The sequence below is a fragment of the Anas acuta genome, chromosome 17 (assembly GCF_963932015.1).
Source record: "Anas acuta chromosome 17, bAnaAcu1.1, whole genome shotgun sequence".
NCBI lineage: Eukaryota > Metazoa > Chordata > Aves > Anseriformes > Anatidae > Anas > Anas acuta.
The window spans coordinates 8,183,015-8,199,129 of record NC_088995.1 but is presented as its reverse complement, the minus strand read 5'-3'; the positions used below and the strand labels follow the sequence as shown (position 1 = coordinate 8,199,129).

Here is a 16,115-nt window from a genome sequence, read left to right as displayed (position 1 = left end):
GTTCATCATAGCTGCACATTTCTTAACAGCATGGGGAAGATAGGACTGAATGGACAAAACTGAAAATGCTCAACAGTTGCTGTGAGACAAAGCTATGCCCTGTGCTAAAAAACATTCTATTCTGGGATGAAGGTCACAATTATTGGGATAAGAAGTCAAGAATTAAAGACACAGGCTCTTATAATGCAATTTTGAACGATCATGGATGATTCATTGTATTGTTCATGTATTGCAAGCTGTGATAAGCTACTGCTTACCCCAAATTAGAGATAAACAATCTCCAGCCTTGCCAAAAGAGCTTTACATCTCAAAATAAAAGTACATGCTGCGTATGTGGCACTGACACAATATATTATTCAACTTACAGACCACAGCCTATAACTGCCTTAGATATATAGAACTTTATAACACAAACATAACTTTAATGAAAAGGGGTGTTCATGCCAAGTCTAAACATCCTGATCCCTCCTGAGGACCTTACCTGCCAGTTGCCTCGTGGTAAGCCAGCTCAAGCAGTTCAGCAGAAGAATGTGTCAAATCCTGCTGCCCGTTGCCCTGCATTTCTGCCATATTCTGACGAGTTTGATGATGGATCTGGATAGCTTCTCCTGATGGACCTACACAATTACAGTTTGATCATTAATCATCTCATCTGTCTTGATTTCTCATTTGTATTCATTCACTTGTACCCCTTTTGTCAACACCACAGGTAAATAACTAATGGAAATTAAGAAAGCAAGTTTAGGAAAGCTTCACGAACTTGAACCTCTCGAAGCCAGCAGAGTACAATATTCTTCTAAACATTTTACATGGCCTACTTACAAGGATTCACATCAACAGCCTCTATCTACACCTGTTCCACTGCATTGAATGCTGCAAGTTCACCAACAGATGATAGTACTTCCAAGAGAAAAGGATCTCTGCTTTACCAAGGCTATAAATTTCAACCACTGTCACAGTACTTCAAGTCAAGGGTTCACACTGGTTCTCCTGTTGCTGGACAAGGAAAAATTCTTAGTTATCTAATATGCTATGAAACAGACTTACCCACAGGAAAAGTGTGCATCCAGCGCCTCCTGTTAGATGTAAGTTTCATGGGCATGCGGGATGGGGCAAATGGGTTGATCAGCGCTCGCTGGGGTGTATATCCCCCAGGCCGGATGTGCAGCATGGATTCTGCACTGCCAACGTGGAACCTCCCAGGGGCACTGGAGTCACGTTGCTGGGACTCCAGCATGTTCTCAAGGACATCTAGAAAACACAACTTAAAGTCAGTGTGAGATCATGCAGAATCCAAGCAAAAGAGTGAATTGCTTAGGGATATAAAGACTCCCCAGAGTAATTGGGAACAAGGTGAGTTGAGGAACAGGCAGGGAGATAAGCTGAAATCAATTTCAATCCAGTCTGCAAGTTACAACACAAGAAAGAATTCAGATGAGAAAGAAAATTTCACTTGCCATTACAACATTACTCTATACTGCGCCAGTTTATATTAATGAAACCATAAGGAAATCACTTTCTAAGTTAACTATGAAGAATTACTCGAGAGCTTTGAGAACTCCTGAAAAATCATAACAAAAGTCTGAGGTGACAAATGGAAACCTCACAACAAGTACCCAAAGATGTAGCAGAAAGCATAACTGAGCAACATATACATTTGTTTTAAAATTCAAATTTGACCACTGGAATATGGGATTAATTCCAGAGGACATAGGACACAAGATCTCAGCAAGCTAGCAGTTAGTCATTACTATGTAGAGCATTAGTGCAGTTGTTACAGTGTACACCAGATGACTAAGCAGCATTTGCTCTGTTCAACAAATAGAAATCCCAAAGAGAAAGAAGGGTCTCATTTACTACTGTATACTGATAATCAGAACACAGGAAGAATTCCAATTACTCTGACCCTTCCCTACCCATCAGTCCTATTCCGCTCACATCCCCATCCAGTTGGGCACGTTCAGCTGAGTCATAAGACTATCCTTCAAACTAAAGGAGTAACAGAAAATACCAGAATATCTGTGCATATGTTTATTGACAAGGGGGAGAACACAACAAAGATAAACGTAATGTGAAGTTCCCTGTTGGAAAGCTGTTCCAAACCAGTAAGTCCAACTCCTGTAACAGGCCAAATGATATTATGTGTCAGACAACAAGACATGAAAAGAGGCACAAAGAGCCTGCAGGGACAGAATTCTACAGTAGATCCAGCAATTGCAGGAGGAATACAATTCACCTAGAAATGAGTTGAGCTTGTGAAGATATCACATACTGTCTGAGAACAAAATTAAATTACAAGGGGAAAAAAAAAAAAAGGAGCCTGTCACCACTGCTAATACACCAAGATAGCTCAGCAGCACTTTGTCAAAAGAAAGGATCCAAAAAGTGACTCTTAACGACAGCAACTCCCCATGGAGAGAAGTTAAAAGCAGAGTCCCCCAGGGCTCACTAAGGCCTATTCTCATTTCACAAATTATAGGTGACCTGGATGATAAGAAGTTACTTGCATATGTCCACATTTGCAGACAGGCACAAGAGAATAGTCAAATATTAAGGAAGGCAATAGGCAAGGGAAAAGAGCAAATCAGTATCAGGACACTTCTATTTAGAACAAGCCAATTAAAAAATGCAATGGAATTGGACAGGATAAAGTGAGAATGCATACCCAGCCATAGCTGGAGCTGCAGAACAGCTGTAGTATGAATGCTAATATGAGCACCATCTTCCCTGTGCTGGCCTGGCAGTGGCCAGCACGAACTTCCATCTTCTCTCTCCCCTCTCACCACCTAAGGTACTGTCCCATCTGCCTCAGGCTGACCTCTGGTGCTGGTATAGCCCAAAGAGCTGCTGACTTCATACTGATGCAGATGAGGCCGTGGGATCATCAGGATGTTGGAGATCTTGCCCAGGGAGCTGTCATCGGAAGCCTGGCTCCTCACCTCCTCTGGAGGTAAAGTGCGGCTCTGCAGAGAAGGGCTGCATGAGACATCATAGGAACTAGAGCTCTTCCGGGTACGACTTTCTCTCTCCCTCACAGACCTGCGGAAAAGAAACATATGTGCAGTGATATGAAATCATAAGAGATCAATTCATTCTTTAATTATCAAGGGGCTTGAACAGACCCAAGTCATGTAAAAGACTCAACAGCTGAACTCAAAAAGAGGACTAACAAGAAGCTATCACCATTTTTTTTTAACTATGTGGATATTACATACTTCTGTGCATTATGCAGTAGAAGAACACAACACTAAAATGCTTCCAGCACAACAGCTGTGAAAAGAGTATGCTTGACCCTTGAGGCAGTTCTACAGACATCACACCAAGCTAGTAATATAAATGTGGTCTATAAGATACTAGAACTGAGCCCATGCTGCTAGGAAAATTTAGCTAGAGGAAAGCTACATGAAATTACTAACTACTACTAAGTTGTACTGGTATTTCCAGTGTGGATTTCTACAAGCTACTCATACTAACAACAAATGAGTCCACTTGCACAGATTCCTCAGATTTAGGCAATACCATTGAAAGAAGGCAAGCCAAAGAATACTTCAGAAGTTCATCAATCCCACATCCCTGAAAAAGCACTAAAATTTACACATTTTTCAGTTAATTTGGCCAGGACCTGAGGATAATAGAGCTTTCTTCCCAGAGGGAAGGCCATGAATTATTTTGGAACCAGTACTGAGATTCTCTATTTCTTCTTTCATCCAGAAAAGCACCATTTTCAGGGAAGATTCCTCACCACTCTCTTCAGCACCAGTTACTAAGCAGTGCATTAAACTGATGTTATTTCTACAACTACTTTCTTACTTTGCCCGAAAAATCAGCTGGAAACTTAGCCAGGGAGACTAACTTCATTCTTCAGACAAAATTAAAAATGTATCAAAAAATGAATGTATACACCTTTTCATAGATCCAACACGTTGTTTTAGAAATACAATACCAAACAACCAGCAGTAAGTAATAGTTACAGATACAGCTTTTTGTTCAGCTGTAAGCTTGTGGAGCTTAATTCGCCTCATTTTTCTGAAAGCACATTGTGCATCAAGAAATGCACCATAACACTGCTGCTCTAGAACCAGTACATTCACAGTCCTCTTACCTGAAAGTGGTACAGCGCTGGGCTCTGGATGGGCCTGGTAGTCTGAACACCTGGGCATCATAGCCATCATAATCAACCTGGATAGGCAGGGCATTCTCAGCATCTTTTGGTGCCCCTAATGCTGAAATAAAATCATATAACATTAGAACCTCTTTCAAGAATGTTCAAGATCTGCATGGCAGAAGCATACAACTCTCACCACTAAAACGCATCGATTGAAAAAAACTCTATACAACAATTTGATGATCAGAACAGCTAGAGCAGATGTCGGCTCAAGTATCGAAGTCTGTGCCTCTGAATCAGAGTTGCTGAGGCTCCAATATCTTTCCCTGTATATCCATGAGATTAAATCAATAATCAATAAATAAATCCTTGTACGGACAGATGCCTCAGACCACAGAGAGAACTGCACATTTTTAAAACAACTTTACAGAAATGGACTGCTTCCCTTCCAGAACATACCCATTATTAAAATGAGGTGGTATAAGAAGAATGCAGGCTTCTTCCATTGTAATCTGTAGGCATAACACCGACAGCATCCCAAGCCAGCAAATGCTCTTCCTGTCCCATTCTCGTGAATGCTAGTGCTAGCTCACCAGCCTGACACCACCTATTTCTCTACCCAGGTGACAAGCAGTCAGGATAGAAACTCCCGCCTCCCTCCTTATTAGTTATCTGTTGAGAAGGCAATTCATATATGCACGTTAACATCCTGGATGACGATTATGTGGTTTTCGTGTTTTTCTTCAATAATTGTCCTTTCCAGCATTTTATTAACAGTGGTTTGCTGTTAATGCCATTGTCTTACTACAGCTGTTTGTTAGTCTAGGAGTCAATGGGACAGATCATTCCAGAACAAGATTACTCACAGGCATCTCGGCTATTTTTTGCTTTCTCAGTCAGTGGCTGGAGGGTCCAATAAAGGAAGCGTGAAGTTACCAGGAAAAGGACAGAGAAAAGAGAAAAGGAGAAGGGAGACAGTCAGCATATTCTAAGGAAATATCCTCCAGCATGATAAAAGCATCAAACTTTAGAATTTATCCAGCTTACCCTGTGAGACAGCCATAACACATTTTAAGTATGAAATACTGATACTCGGTCACAAACCACAGTGTAAAACACATCTTTGCCAACACTCTTCCTCTTCTCCACAGAGTTTGCCATTAAAGCACTAAACTATTTTTACGTTGGCTAAAACATTTCTCAAATAGTTTAATCCTAGAAATTATACATATTTAGAAACCAGTCTCTCATTCACAATCTCTACAACAATCCTTTACAAATTTGTTTGCACTGTCTCTTAAACACAGAAACTTAGTGACCATTGTTGCTAGAAGGATTCTGATGCTTGGCTGAGAAAAGATCTGACAAGCTAGTATGAAGAAAAGATAATCAGAAAGACACCTACTTTTCTCCCTGCCAGCTTGATCCGCGGAGTGAAGCTGTTACATAGGAGCTGGCTTTTGGATGTGTAGAAACTGAAATGGAAAGACAGAGTGGTTCAGCTGTCTTCTAGGAATTGAACATGGCTGGTTAACTACATAGCTTTTTGAGCTAGCTGTTAAATAAAAAAAAAAAAAAAAAAAAAAAAGGATACCTCTCTTTGCCTAACATGACATCTGAAGAACACTGGCAAATGATTAACTAGAGAGAATCTATGATTCCCACACAACCTCAGTCTAGACCTCCTCCTAATATGCTGGTATCTGCATTCCCCAGTTCATTTCCTCTTTCTACTGAAAGATATCAGCTTTCACTATCCATACAGTACTGCACAGTTCACACGACTCTTTCCCTAATTTACATGACAGTAATGAGTCACATCAACTTCTTGAAAACTAAGGACCTCCACCCATTTGAAGTAATTTATTCTTTAACATCTGTTTCTTGTCATCTGAATCTTTTAAATCCTGCCCTTCTACAAAGCCTTCAAACGCCTCTTTCATCTTAGGCAAGGACCAGATGCCTTCGAACTACTTGAAAAGACTGGGTATAAGCAACACTTGAATGATTATTGGTCAGGACAGTCAGTCAATGCATGCATATAAAATGAGTTATTAAAAGGCAGAGAAAAGTTCTACTGCAGAACAAGGAACTGCAGAAGTAGTTCTTATTCTGAGCCCTGATCTCTGTCGGTAGGGAGAGGAGAGAGTATTATGACACCATGTTTAACAGAAAGCATAAAGAAAACCTACCGTGCCTTGGAGTAAAGCAAAGTAAAATTAGGCTTGTTTCCTGTAACTGTTCCAACATTTACCCATGTTTTCACATTCTCTTTACCCATAACTGTTCATTTGAGATGTATTTACTTTCACTAATAACCAGCTTAGTTGAAGTGACAGTATTTTTTTTAAGCGTCCTGACTGACTTTGAGCATAGTTAAGGCTACAACTTAGTTGGAAAGAGAGCTTAAGATTAAGACCTTTTCCTCTGCAAATTGCCTATCACCTCTTACATACCGCATTGACAACCAGAGTTCTACAAGAATACTCCTACTTACGCAAGACTACTGTAATATCTGTCTCTGCTTTGCAAGCAGAGCAGAGGAAATAAGCTATGGAAGAAGAAAGAATTCAACAGATGTATAGAGAGGAAAGCACAGCAGAAATGTTTTCAAAAGACTGGTATCTTCTCAGGAACCTTAAGCGTTTACCTACCTATGGTTTATCCAGTGCGGAATATTGTAGTCGTCACCCAACCTGGAATCCCCAGGTCCACAGCGATTATGGAGCTGTAAGAGAAATTCCAAGGCAAAGCAACTAGTTGTGTCTATCTATTCACAAATGCAGTAACATTTCTACTAGGAACAGAGAAGGGAACAGAAGGATGCATTACCTTAAAGAGTGGTACAGCATGCAGTGGTTGTTCTCCCATGCAGACCAAGTCCACACCAATCCCTGTAAACAAAGAACAGTAGAGTTCAGCTATCCTCCAAACAGGATTGATGTGCTAATCCAAAGACTGCCAACTTGAGGTGAACCCCCACTTTGTATTCATACCAAATTTAAAAATATAATCATACTGAAAACGGAAATGGTAACCAGCAATCCCATGGCATGGCTGCAGACCAACAGTGCCAATGGGGACATATAAGAAGTGCTTCTTCTAAACTAGGTGCAGGATTATCCTGCAAGAGGAAGGTCTGCACAGACTGATGAAATGCTCCACTATCATAAACACAAATAAATACCCCCAACTTCTCTAAAAATCTAGCCATTTCAATACAAAGTGTGGACACAAGCCTTCCAGCTGTAACCCCTCTTTTCCAGAGTACAAAAGTTACAACACATACTTTTTCAGAGCAAGAAAAGGCTAGAGCTTTTCCAAATACAACCATTAGCCTTCATAAAAATTGCAAATAGTCTCCAGTTATTTACCATTGTCTATCATCCGCTGTTTGGTTAGAATCATAAGGAGGCGATCGACTTCAAACACCCCAACACCAGGTGTGATAACCACAGACATCTGGCCGGTCCGATCAAAGTTCCGGTTTATATAATGCTTGTCAAACACTAAAAAAGAGTCAGAAAATACAAGAAAAAGATGCTGTAGTTTTCGGAGCAAAGGAGGTGACTACTAATACCAGGATTAAGAAAATTGCACAAAACCCATGCAAAAGTGAAAGTAATTGAATGTAGCATTGTCCAACCAATAAATGTCAATATAGCTACAGGTAAGAGATAGTAGTTAGGGCAGAAGAGAAAATGGAAACTGGATACATCAATATGAGTATTTTTTTCATATGCTTAGTGTTATATTAAAAAAAAAAAAAAAACAACAAAAAAACACATCTCAAAAAAAAATCTTGAAAACAAAAGAAACCTACATCATAAACCAAAAAGGTAAAGTTCATTGCTAATCACTAAGTAACATATTGTGCTCTGTCTCATGCAAGTAACAAAACAGCCATTAAGAGGACAGAAAGATATCAGATGTAAAGAATCACAGAAGAGCAGATCTTTGGAAATCCCATCAAATTCACCTCCCTGCTAAAAAGATGGATCAACTTCATTCACCAAAGTCACATTTGATCTAACCCACTTTTGAAAGGCTTACGAAATAAAAAATACCAACTTCTGTTGCAAGAAGTTGGCATACAAATAAACAGCTAGAAGAAAAAAGTTTCATCCAAACAAGGCTCTGTAAATGGTTTCTGAAGCCCAAACTACCCAATTCTTAGTTATGAGAGCCATTTCCAGAGACCCATACAAAACAGTTTCTTCTGAGGCAGAAAATGATAGTTATACCACTTAACATTTCGCTCCTTTACTTGGTGTTAAGGAACAGACAAGAGTTCCTTAACAAGGTAAGTCAACACCCATTTATTGAAAGCTACTTTAGTGGTTCCTCCTCTGTACATTTTCATCCATTGTTCACAACTTACCATTGAATGAAAGATTTATGGCCTCCAGGTAGTTCCCTTGTGCTGATGTAGAATTGTAACCTGGAGGAAAGCCCTCTGGACAAGCATTCAGAAAAAAAAAAAATTATCATTCTTGTATAAACTAGCTCTTGAAAAAACAAAACTGCATTTGAAATAAGCCCTATTACATCAACAATTTACAGGCTGAATTGGTGCATCTCACAGAAAGATACATGCAAAATAACTTTCTTGGGAGAGCACTTCAGTAATGTAATACCAAACTCAACTGAAACTATAGTTTACAGACAGCTTTCAAACCAAACAAAAAAAAGCAAGAGAATAAAAGCATTGTATTCTTTTACCTGCTTGCTCTAGTCGTACCAACACAGGATACTGGATGAAAAGCTTTTTAATGGTCACAAGCAATGAGGTCCACTCTTCTCGTCTCTCATTCTGAACTACAACTCTAGAAAGACCACAATTTAGTAAGCATCATGAAAGGAAGCTACATAGAAGCAACGAGGCAGCATTTTAGAACTACCGTGTATTTGTAGTAGTTAAGGAATAGATGCACACAAAGCTGGGCATATCCTTAACCAGAAGACTTTAATCTCTTGATTATAAACAGGAAAACATTTATAACATCACATATTAAGTAATGTCACTGTTCTGCAAAGTGGTAAAATACTTAACAAGTTTAGAATTAAATGACAGCCTCAACAGCTGCATTTATTGTGACCATCAGCTAAAGAGATAACAGCACCTACATGGAAAAAACTGTGCTTTCAGTAATGGCACTCTTTCCATCTTACCAAGCCTTACGCAAAAACTACTCCCGACACTACAGAACTTTTAGGTTCACTGGCATTTCCAGTAAGATGCAAACAATACAATATTTACATGCAAGTGCAAGACTAACCTAGTAAACATGAGTGTGCATTCACAGGCGGAACAATGCGCTGTCAGTTTCAGAGAGATGTTTTTCACACTCCTAATTCTTAGCAAGGTCCTACAGCTAATAACTTGATATTCTCCACAAGGGTTGACCATACACTGAGAGACAAGAGATGAAAGAACTGGAAGACATACTTGTAAAAATCTTCATAAAATCTTCCCTCATGATCCTGCCGAATTGATGCACGGTGTGTTTCAGGAAATTCATCTGAAATGGAGGCAGTTATAATTTTATCCTATGTTCGTGTATAGAAGCAACTCTGTCTTTTCTAATGAGGAGCTTTTTTACATTATAAAAAAGAGTAACTCTGATAAATATTATATCTCCTACACAGTATTTAAATTGGTTTTAAAACAATGTGACAGCATGAGTAGGAGGAAGAAAATTTGCCACAATCTTCCATGCATAGTTTTCACTGCAGTACTGTCAGGAGAATGGCTGTGTATCCACTGTGCTTGGTAGGACATGGGCATAAAAAAAAAAAAAAGCATAAGAAAAGTCACTGCCAGCCAGTGATGACCTTTCAAGAGAGAAAGGGAAAGGTTAAAAATAGTAACATGAAAATACATAATTTACTTACCTATAGATTTTGCTTCGTAAAATGTTCTAGAAAATAGAACAACTGTCACTTCATGGCTGCAATTCTTCTCCTGTCCAGGAAGAATACATGAAAAAAGAAAACCTTACACATCACACTCAGGAGAAAACTGTGCACCCATGCATGGATACATCTAGATACACAAATAGTAACACCCTCTTTCCCTCACACCTAGGACCTAGAAAAAAGTGGATTGCTGTATTTATACATCTGCAGAAGTACTGCATACGCCTATATGCCTCTGTTAAGTAACATAATGCTCTGTCCTGACGATTCTGTTCTCCTGGGCTATATTGTATTTAAAAGAAGCACCCTTAATTACTCTCTTTAAAGAAACTCCTCTCTGCAGTTGCCAGGATACAAGATTTTTTTGTGTGTAAAAAAATGCAGTTGACTCAATTTGTTTGAATACATAAACATAACCCCTAACAAGATACCCCTAACAATTCCAGAGAAATAAAATGTTAAAACCTCACTGAACAGTTAACAGTGCTGATGCACACAATGGAACTGATGAGCTAAAAAGAGCATACAGGCCATCCCCTTGAAAGGAAAAGCTTGAAAATCCTTGGTCTGAGTGAGCCCGTGGATGCTCAGGCACATAACCAAAATTGTATACTAGTACCAAAAGAAAAAGAGGTGTCTTACAGATATATCACGCAGGGCTCCTAGTAACTTTCCAATGGAGGAAATGAATAAAAGGGCACAATGAAAAAAGGGACAAATCTGTTGCTCTTGTTGACACTTGGGACCATCACGAACTGTCCTTTGCATAGATTGCAGATAGGTTGCAGATTTTGTATCTGCCTTGAGTACTACTACAGTTCTCTTATTTACGTCTGCAGGAGCCTGCTGCCTAAGACATTTTCCATAGCTCTGTGGCTGAAAGGATTTCAGTCACTAATTCTGTCCTCTCCTCAAATGCAGGACTGCTAACAGCAGTTGTATCTTGCTCTGAGCCAGGTCATGAGACAGGGTATGGCTCTTTGTTGTTCAGCTGTAAGAGACACGGAGGCTTTGTTGTTGTTAATATTATTATTATTATTTTTTTTTTTTTAAGAGACCTTCACCTCCAAGGAGTTTGTGTATCATCAGTGGCTTATACACTACAGCCTGGAACCCACCCACGCTAAACTATAGCAACACTAATCAAACTACACAATACCAGGAAAGCATTCAGAACTGAATCCTGAACAATTAAGATTGTGTAAAACAGACTTGTGCATCACTGCACAACCACAAACAACTGTATTACACGTTTAGTGACTTAAGTCCAGTCACAGACCCACCACAAAACCAAAACCATTGCATGATAACACCACAGTAGATACAACAGATCAGTAGTGGAGACACTTGGCACATATGATTTACCTGCAGTAACCACTCTTTTGATGCCCAGGAGCCATCTCTCATAAACCTTACCACTGCCTGACACAGCCTGGGTCTTCCTCAAAGTGGCAGACCAGTGGGTTCATTAGGATGGCACTGCATTGCTCTTTCAGAACAGGATGAACAAAGCAACTACTTACCTTCCATTTTGTGAAGAGATCAGCAAGGAAACCATTCACAGCTTTCTCAAAGTACAAGTCCCCTGCAAAGTAAACACACCCAAAGCATCAAACAGCAATTACTTCAACTATGGTGTATGTTTAATACCACGATTCTAGGCAAGTTATTTTTATTAGAATCACAGCAAAATATCTTGGTGTGTGCACACTGAATGCTAATATTACTAAAGCAAAGAGAGCAAAAAGGATTAAAAAGCAGGACTGTTTCAGATGATGTAAACAAAACTGTTGTATTGTCAAAAAGGACCTGACCTTTAAATTCATTTTCCCAACACATTTGCAACATGCTGGGTAAGCATCTGTACTGTCTTTTAGGAACAGTATTTACAACTGATTCCCTGCTCAGCTTTGAATAGTTGCCCAGTTGCATATGCTTAAGCACATGGTCAAAGGAAGGGGTGAGAGGTTTGCTAAATATTAAGCCAAGTAAAAAAACAAAAAACACAGGACAATGACATAGTTAAGTGGCTCATTCTCAACTCCTGAAGTTTAAATACTTCTAGCTAGCTCCACCTGGCCTAAAAGAGTGTTTTTCCATCCTGGCTAAGCCAAAAATCAAGCGAAATCTAGAACACTGAGGCCCTCTTTGCAAAGGACTTCGATTCATTTCTGGTTTCAGGATTTATACAGGCTTGCCCCTGCCCTCATCACCAAACATGTTCACATCCACAGAAAACATTTCCTAGGTTTGTAGTCAGTTGGCCCCCATGAATTGATGACTGAGATAAAAGAACCCAGACTGTGTGTTAAGGACAGGAAAACTGTGGAATACCATGAGAGAGAAATGCATGGCACTGTGAATAACAGTCTAAGAGGACACCATAACACACTTCAGAGCAATGTCTGAGCCAAAAGCAGAACATTTTAGTTTTCTAATGGTGGCAGAAATACATCATAACAGCAGTTTCATAATACAGACAGAAAGGATAGCTCCTGCCATTCACAATCAGGCAAGCCAGTTAACCACGTACCATAGATATCAAAATCCCACATTTCACAGCTCATCTGGATAAAAATGTAAACCATGGCAGAAGTGGAGCGGAAGACCACCTGCAGAGGAATGAAAGATCTTTTTTGAACAAGGTACATTCACTGAAAGTAACAAATGCACAATTTAACTACCATGTAACTTATATGACTGGGCCCACTGCATCATCAGGTATTTTCCCACCAAGGAACTGGCATTTCAACATCCCAAGTAATTCCTAGTGCTGTCAATGAAAAAAACATTGACATTTTCTCATCATTCATTCTCCTGAATTTGATGTAATTTCTCAACTTGCAACACAGTCATTCAAATGATCCAAACACGTCAGTATGCAAGACAGAATTACAAGAAACTTGGGATGAAGGCGGGGGGACGACACACACAAAAAACACTTTCTTTCCCCTACTCCCTGAAATCTTACCCGGGTATCCTCACTGATGTATCCACAAGTGACTTTCTCACTCTTAACCCACAATTCACCTGCTTGTGCCCTGGAAGAAAAAGAGTTCATAATATTTACTAGCTGGAGTGAATCTGAAGACTATAGAATCAACATTTGAGTAAATAAAGGATGTACCAAAATTATGCATTCAAGAATGACTTGAAGGCAGAGTAGAAGTTTATTCAGATAGAAAGCCATCTTTAATCAAAAAGATGTTAAACAGCTGTTCCCTCCTGCATCTGCACACTTGCTTGTCCCTTTGTCATCTCAACAGCAACTGAAGCAACCCCCTTCTGAGCTGTTACTAATTTTTGGGAAGTGAGGGAAATATTCTAATAGGTGACCAAAAAATTATTTGGTATTCACCAGAAGCAGCAAGTGTGGTTAGCTGTCCTATCATTAGTTTCTTCCACCTCAAACCAGACAGAAGCCTTTCCCACCCCCACACTGCAGAGAGAAGTCTGCAGAAGATTAAGAGAACAATAAACTGACTTTTCACAGAAGATGCTCATCGTTGATCTGAAGTCGTAAGTAATAATATGCATTCAGAGGAATAGCAGCTGTAGATTTTCACTGACAATATATTCTTTTCACTGACTTTGGAAGTATTTTTAACATTTCCATCATTTAAAGCATATATCTTTATGCTTGCCAGTTAGGGCATAGATTTCTCTGTTACTCTATGTATTTTCCTATATCCAGGCATAAAGCACATAATGCACTGACCTGATACCTGCAAATTCCACCTTTTGGGTCACATATGCACATGTGCTGACCTAAGAAAGAACAATTACAGGTGTTAAAAGAACATTAGGCTTGGAGTGAGCAGACAGATTTGCAAAAGAATGGAAAACGCTCAAACACAAGACTTCTGCCATAAAAAACATTTAAACTAGAACCTCTTCTAGGCAGCATGGAAAATAGTTTTTAACAGATGCTAAATTTGATTGGAATCATTTCTCTAATTCACCGTCCCTAGAAAAATCGAAGACTGCTCTTCAGAGATACAGAAACAAAAAAAATCTGATAGTTAATTATTAAGCAGTATCATCCAAGAGAGGGTACGTTAGCATACTTCTACTTGAAAAACAGCTGGATTTAATTCCTTCCAAAGGCAGTAAATCACTAAAATTCAGAACATGAGAAAAAACTCTCAGCAGCATTTCAGTACCCAAGGCAGTAATTAAAATCACTGCAACAGAGTAGGAAATGATGGAACTTATTATTTTCTATAACATTTATGTTTATTTCTCCAACTCTAATGTCCTACTTAAAGCTTTCATTCCTCAGGAGTTGGTGACACTGGTCCTGTTCTAAGGTTTTTTTGTTTTGTTTTGTTTTGTTTTTATTTTTTTATTTTGTAAAAAGCTTATTTTCTTTTACAGCAAGGAAAGAAAAATGTACGTAACCTCCTCAACCCTGCACATGAGGACTGCATAGGCCTTACCAAACTTTTCTTCAGTCGCCACATATCCCCACGCCCAATATACTGATCTTTAAAAGTCAGCTCCACCAAGTCCAAGGTCACGTCCTGGGAAACAAAAGGAAGCGCTTAAATTTTACTGTTTGTTTCTAATACAGCACCCTTCAATTGTTCCGCTAAGAACCCAATGCACAGTCAGGGCTGTTCTAGAGCAATTCAGTACTCCTAACAGACATAACACAAAAAGTAAACCCCATCAGAACAACCACCAGAGTTATGCATGTAGCTGGAACATCTGCAAGCTGCAAGACAATGCACCAGGATTACCTGTTCTACAACTCTCAAAGCAAACTAAAAGCACAAGGGGAACAAATGAGTTCCATTGTTCATAACATTAAGGAAACCTAGCTTTCTGCAAGTTTTTGTCTTGTACTGAAGGTAAACTGACTGAAGCCCTTTAGCTAGTTGGACATCTACAAGAGATGCCTCTCTTGCAAGGTTCTCTGGTGTGAAATAACGCAAATCCATGCCATGGCTTTTCTTTTGATTGGGGCACTTACAGTTTCCTTTCTCTCTGCTTGCTTATCTTCAATTTCTGGAGTGTAAATGTAGTTTCTAAATTTTTAGTAGTTTCTAAATTTTTATCAAGCAGGTGCATAGGCTTCAAGAGTGTGGGGATGGTGGGGAGAGAAGAAAGAGTCCCATAACAAATACAAATAGTGAAATTGCGCAAAACTTATTTTCTTTGGAAAGAAGGGCAAAATCCATTTCAATTTTAAAAAAAAAAAAAAAAAAAAAAGGCCTTTTTTACAACACTACTGTAAACAGAAATTCACAAAGCCCCAATGTGAGCTAAGTGACAGGACAGATAGGAAAAGTTTCAAAACCACATACCTTTGGGTCAACAACATTCACATAGACATCCTGGTATGGCCGAAGACGGAATACCTGTGCAACAGTCTGATCTACACTTATGGTTTCTGCCACAACAATGAGAAAAGACAGAAAAAAGAACTTATGGAAAAGGTTCCAGGTGATTTGCAAGTACAAAAGCAATATAGGTTGGTGTGAAAACTTAGGGCCTTAGCAAAAGACAACTTCTTTCAACTACTGCCCAATTTAAGATTCATTAAAATCCAAGCAGGGGAGATAAGTGAAAAGTTTAGTCTGAATTAATTCCTGCAAGAAGAAAAGACACGTAGCCATACAAACAATACAGAAACAAAAATTTAAGGCTTTTTTCAAACTCTACCTCACATTAACTCAACCAAAAGCAGATTTAAAGTTGGCTCTTCACTTTTTGATAAAAATGATAATCCTTCCATCCCTAACCAGACAAAGCCATGATCTTAACAAGCTGAAGTACGTGCATTACTCAATCACAGATACAGTCCAATCACACAACCACTGTCTGTGATTTTACTACGCATACCATGAGCCTAGAGATTTACCTTTCTGTAAATCTTCCTTCAGTGACTTCACTTGTAGGAGCAGGGGGCTAGCATGCAAGAAAGAAAAAAGGTAAATGAGTTGAGACACCAACAGTCTACTCTGGATAAATCACTTTCAAAACTGTTTAGTAACATAGAGCAGGAGATAGGCTAAACAGAAACATTAGTATTTTTTGGAAAGCTTCAATACACCATGCTCTCTGCCTGTCACCCTGAGATGTTCTT

At 39.2% G+C, this 16,115-nt stretch overlaps 1 protein-coding gene across 9 annotated transcripts in view; it reads right to left on the bottom strand.

Annotated features, from left to right (window-relative positions):
- The window catches only part of DEPDC5 (DEP domain containing 5, GATOR1 subcomplex subunit), a 47,588-nt gene that overhangs the window by 27,750 nt on the left and 3,723 nt on the right, over positions 1-16,115 (bottom strand). For 5 of the 9 annotated variants that reach the window (XM_068701286.1, XM_068701292.1, XM_068701293.1 and 2 more), the window contains exons 4-23: positions 15,891-15,937; positions 15,334-15,419; positions 14,464-14,547; positions 13,743-13,792; positions 12,996-13,065; positions 12,558-12,636; positions 11,548-11,609; positions 10,001-10,070; positions 9,555-9,627; positions 8,828-8,931; positions 8,487-8,561; positions 7,480-7,614; positions 6,938-6,999; positions 6,760-6,833; positions 5,511-5,580; positions 4,972-5,008; positions 4,104-4,223; positions 2,819-3,043; positions 1,048-1,251; positions 482-617 (exon numbers count right to left, since the gene is read on the bottom strand). In XM_068701286.1, coding sequence (XP_068557387.1) covers positions 482-617; positions 1,048-1,251; positions 2,819-3,043; positions 4,104-4,223; positions 4,972-5,008; positions 5,511-5,580; positions 6,760-6,833; positions 6,938-6,999; positions 7,480-7,614; positions 8,487-8,561; positions 8,828-8,931; positions 9,555-9,627; positions 10,001-10,070; positions 11,548-11,609; positions 12,558-12,636; positions 12,996-13,065; positions 13,743-13,792; positions 14,464-14,547; positions 15,334-15,419; positions 15,891-15,937 — 1,863 coding nt within the window. Of the gene's footprint in view, positions 1-481; positions 618-1,047; positions 1,252-2,818; positions 3,044-4,102; positions 4,224-4,971; positions 5,009-5,510; positions 5,581-6,759; positions 6,834-6,937; positions 7,000-7,479; positions 7,615-8,486; positions 8,562-8,827; positions 8,932-9,554; positions 9,628-10,000; positions 10,071-11,547; positions 11,610-12,557; positions 12,637-12,995; positions 13,066-13,742; positions 13,793-14,463; positions 14,548-15,333; positions 15,420-15,890; positions 15,938-16,115 lie in introns of all 9 variants that reach the window. The other 4 variants (XM_068701288.1, XM_068701294.1, XM_068701291.1 and 1 more) reach the window with 1 other exon arrangement.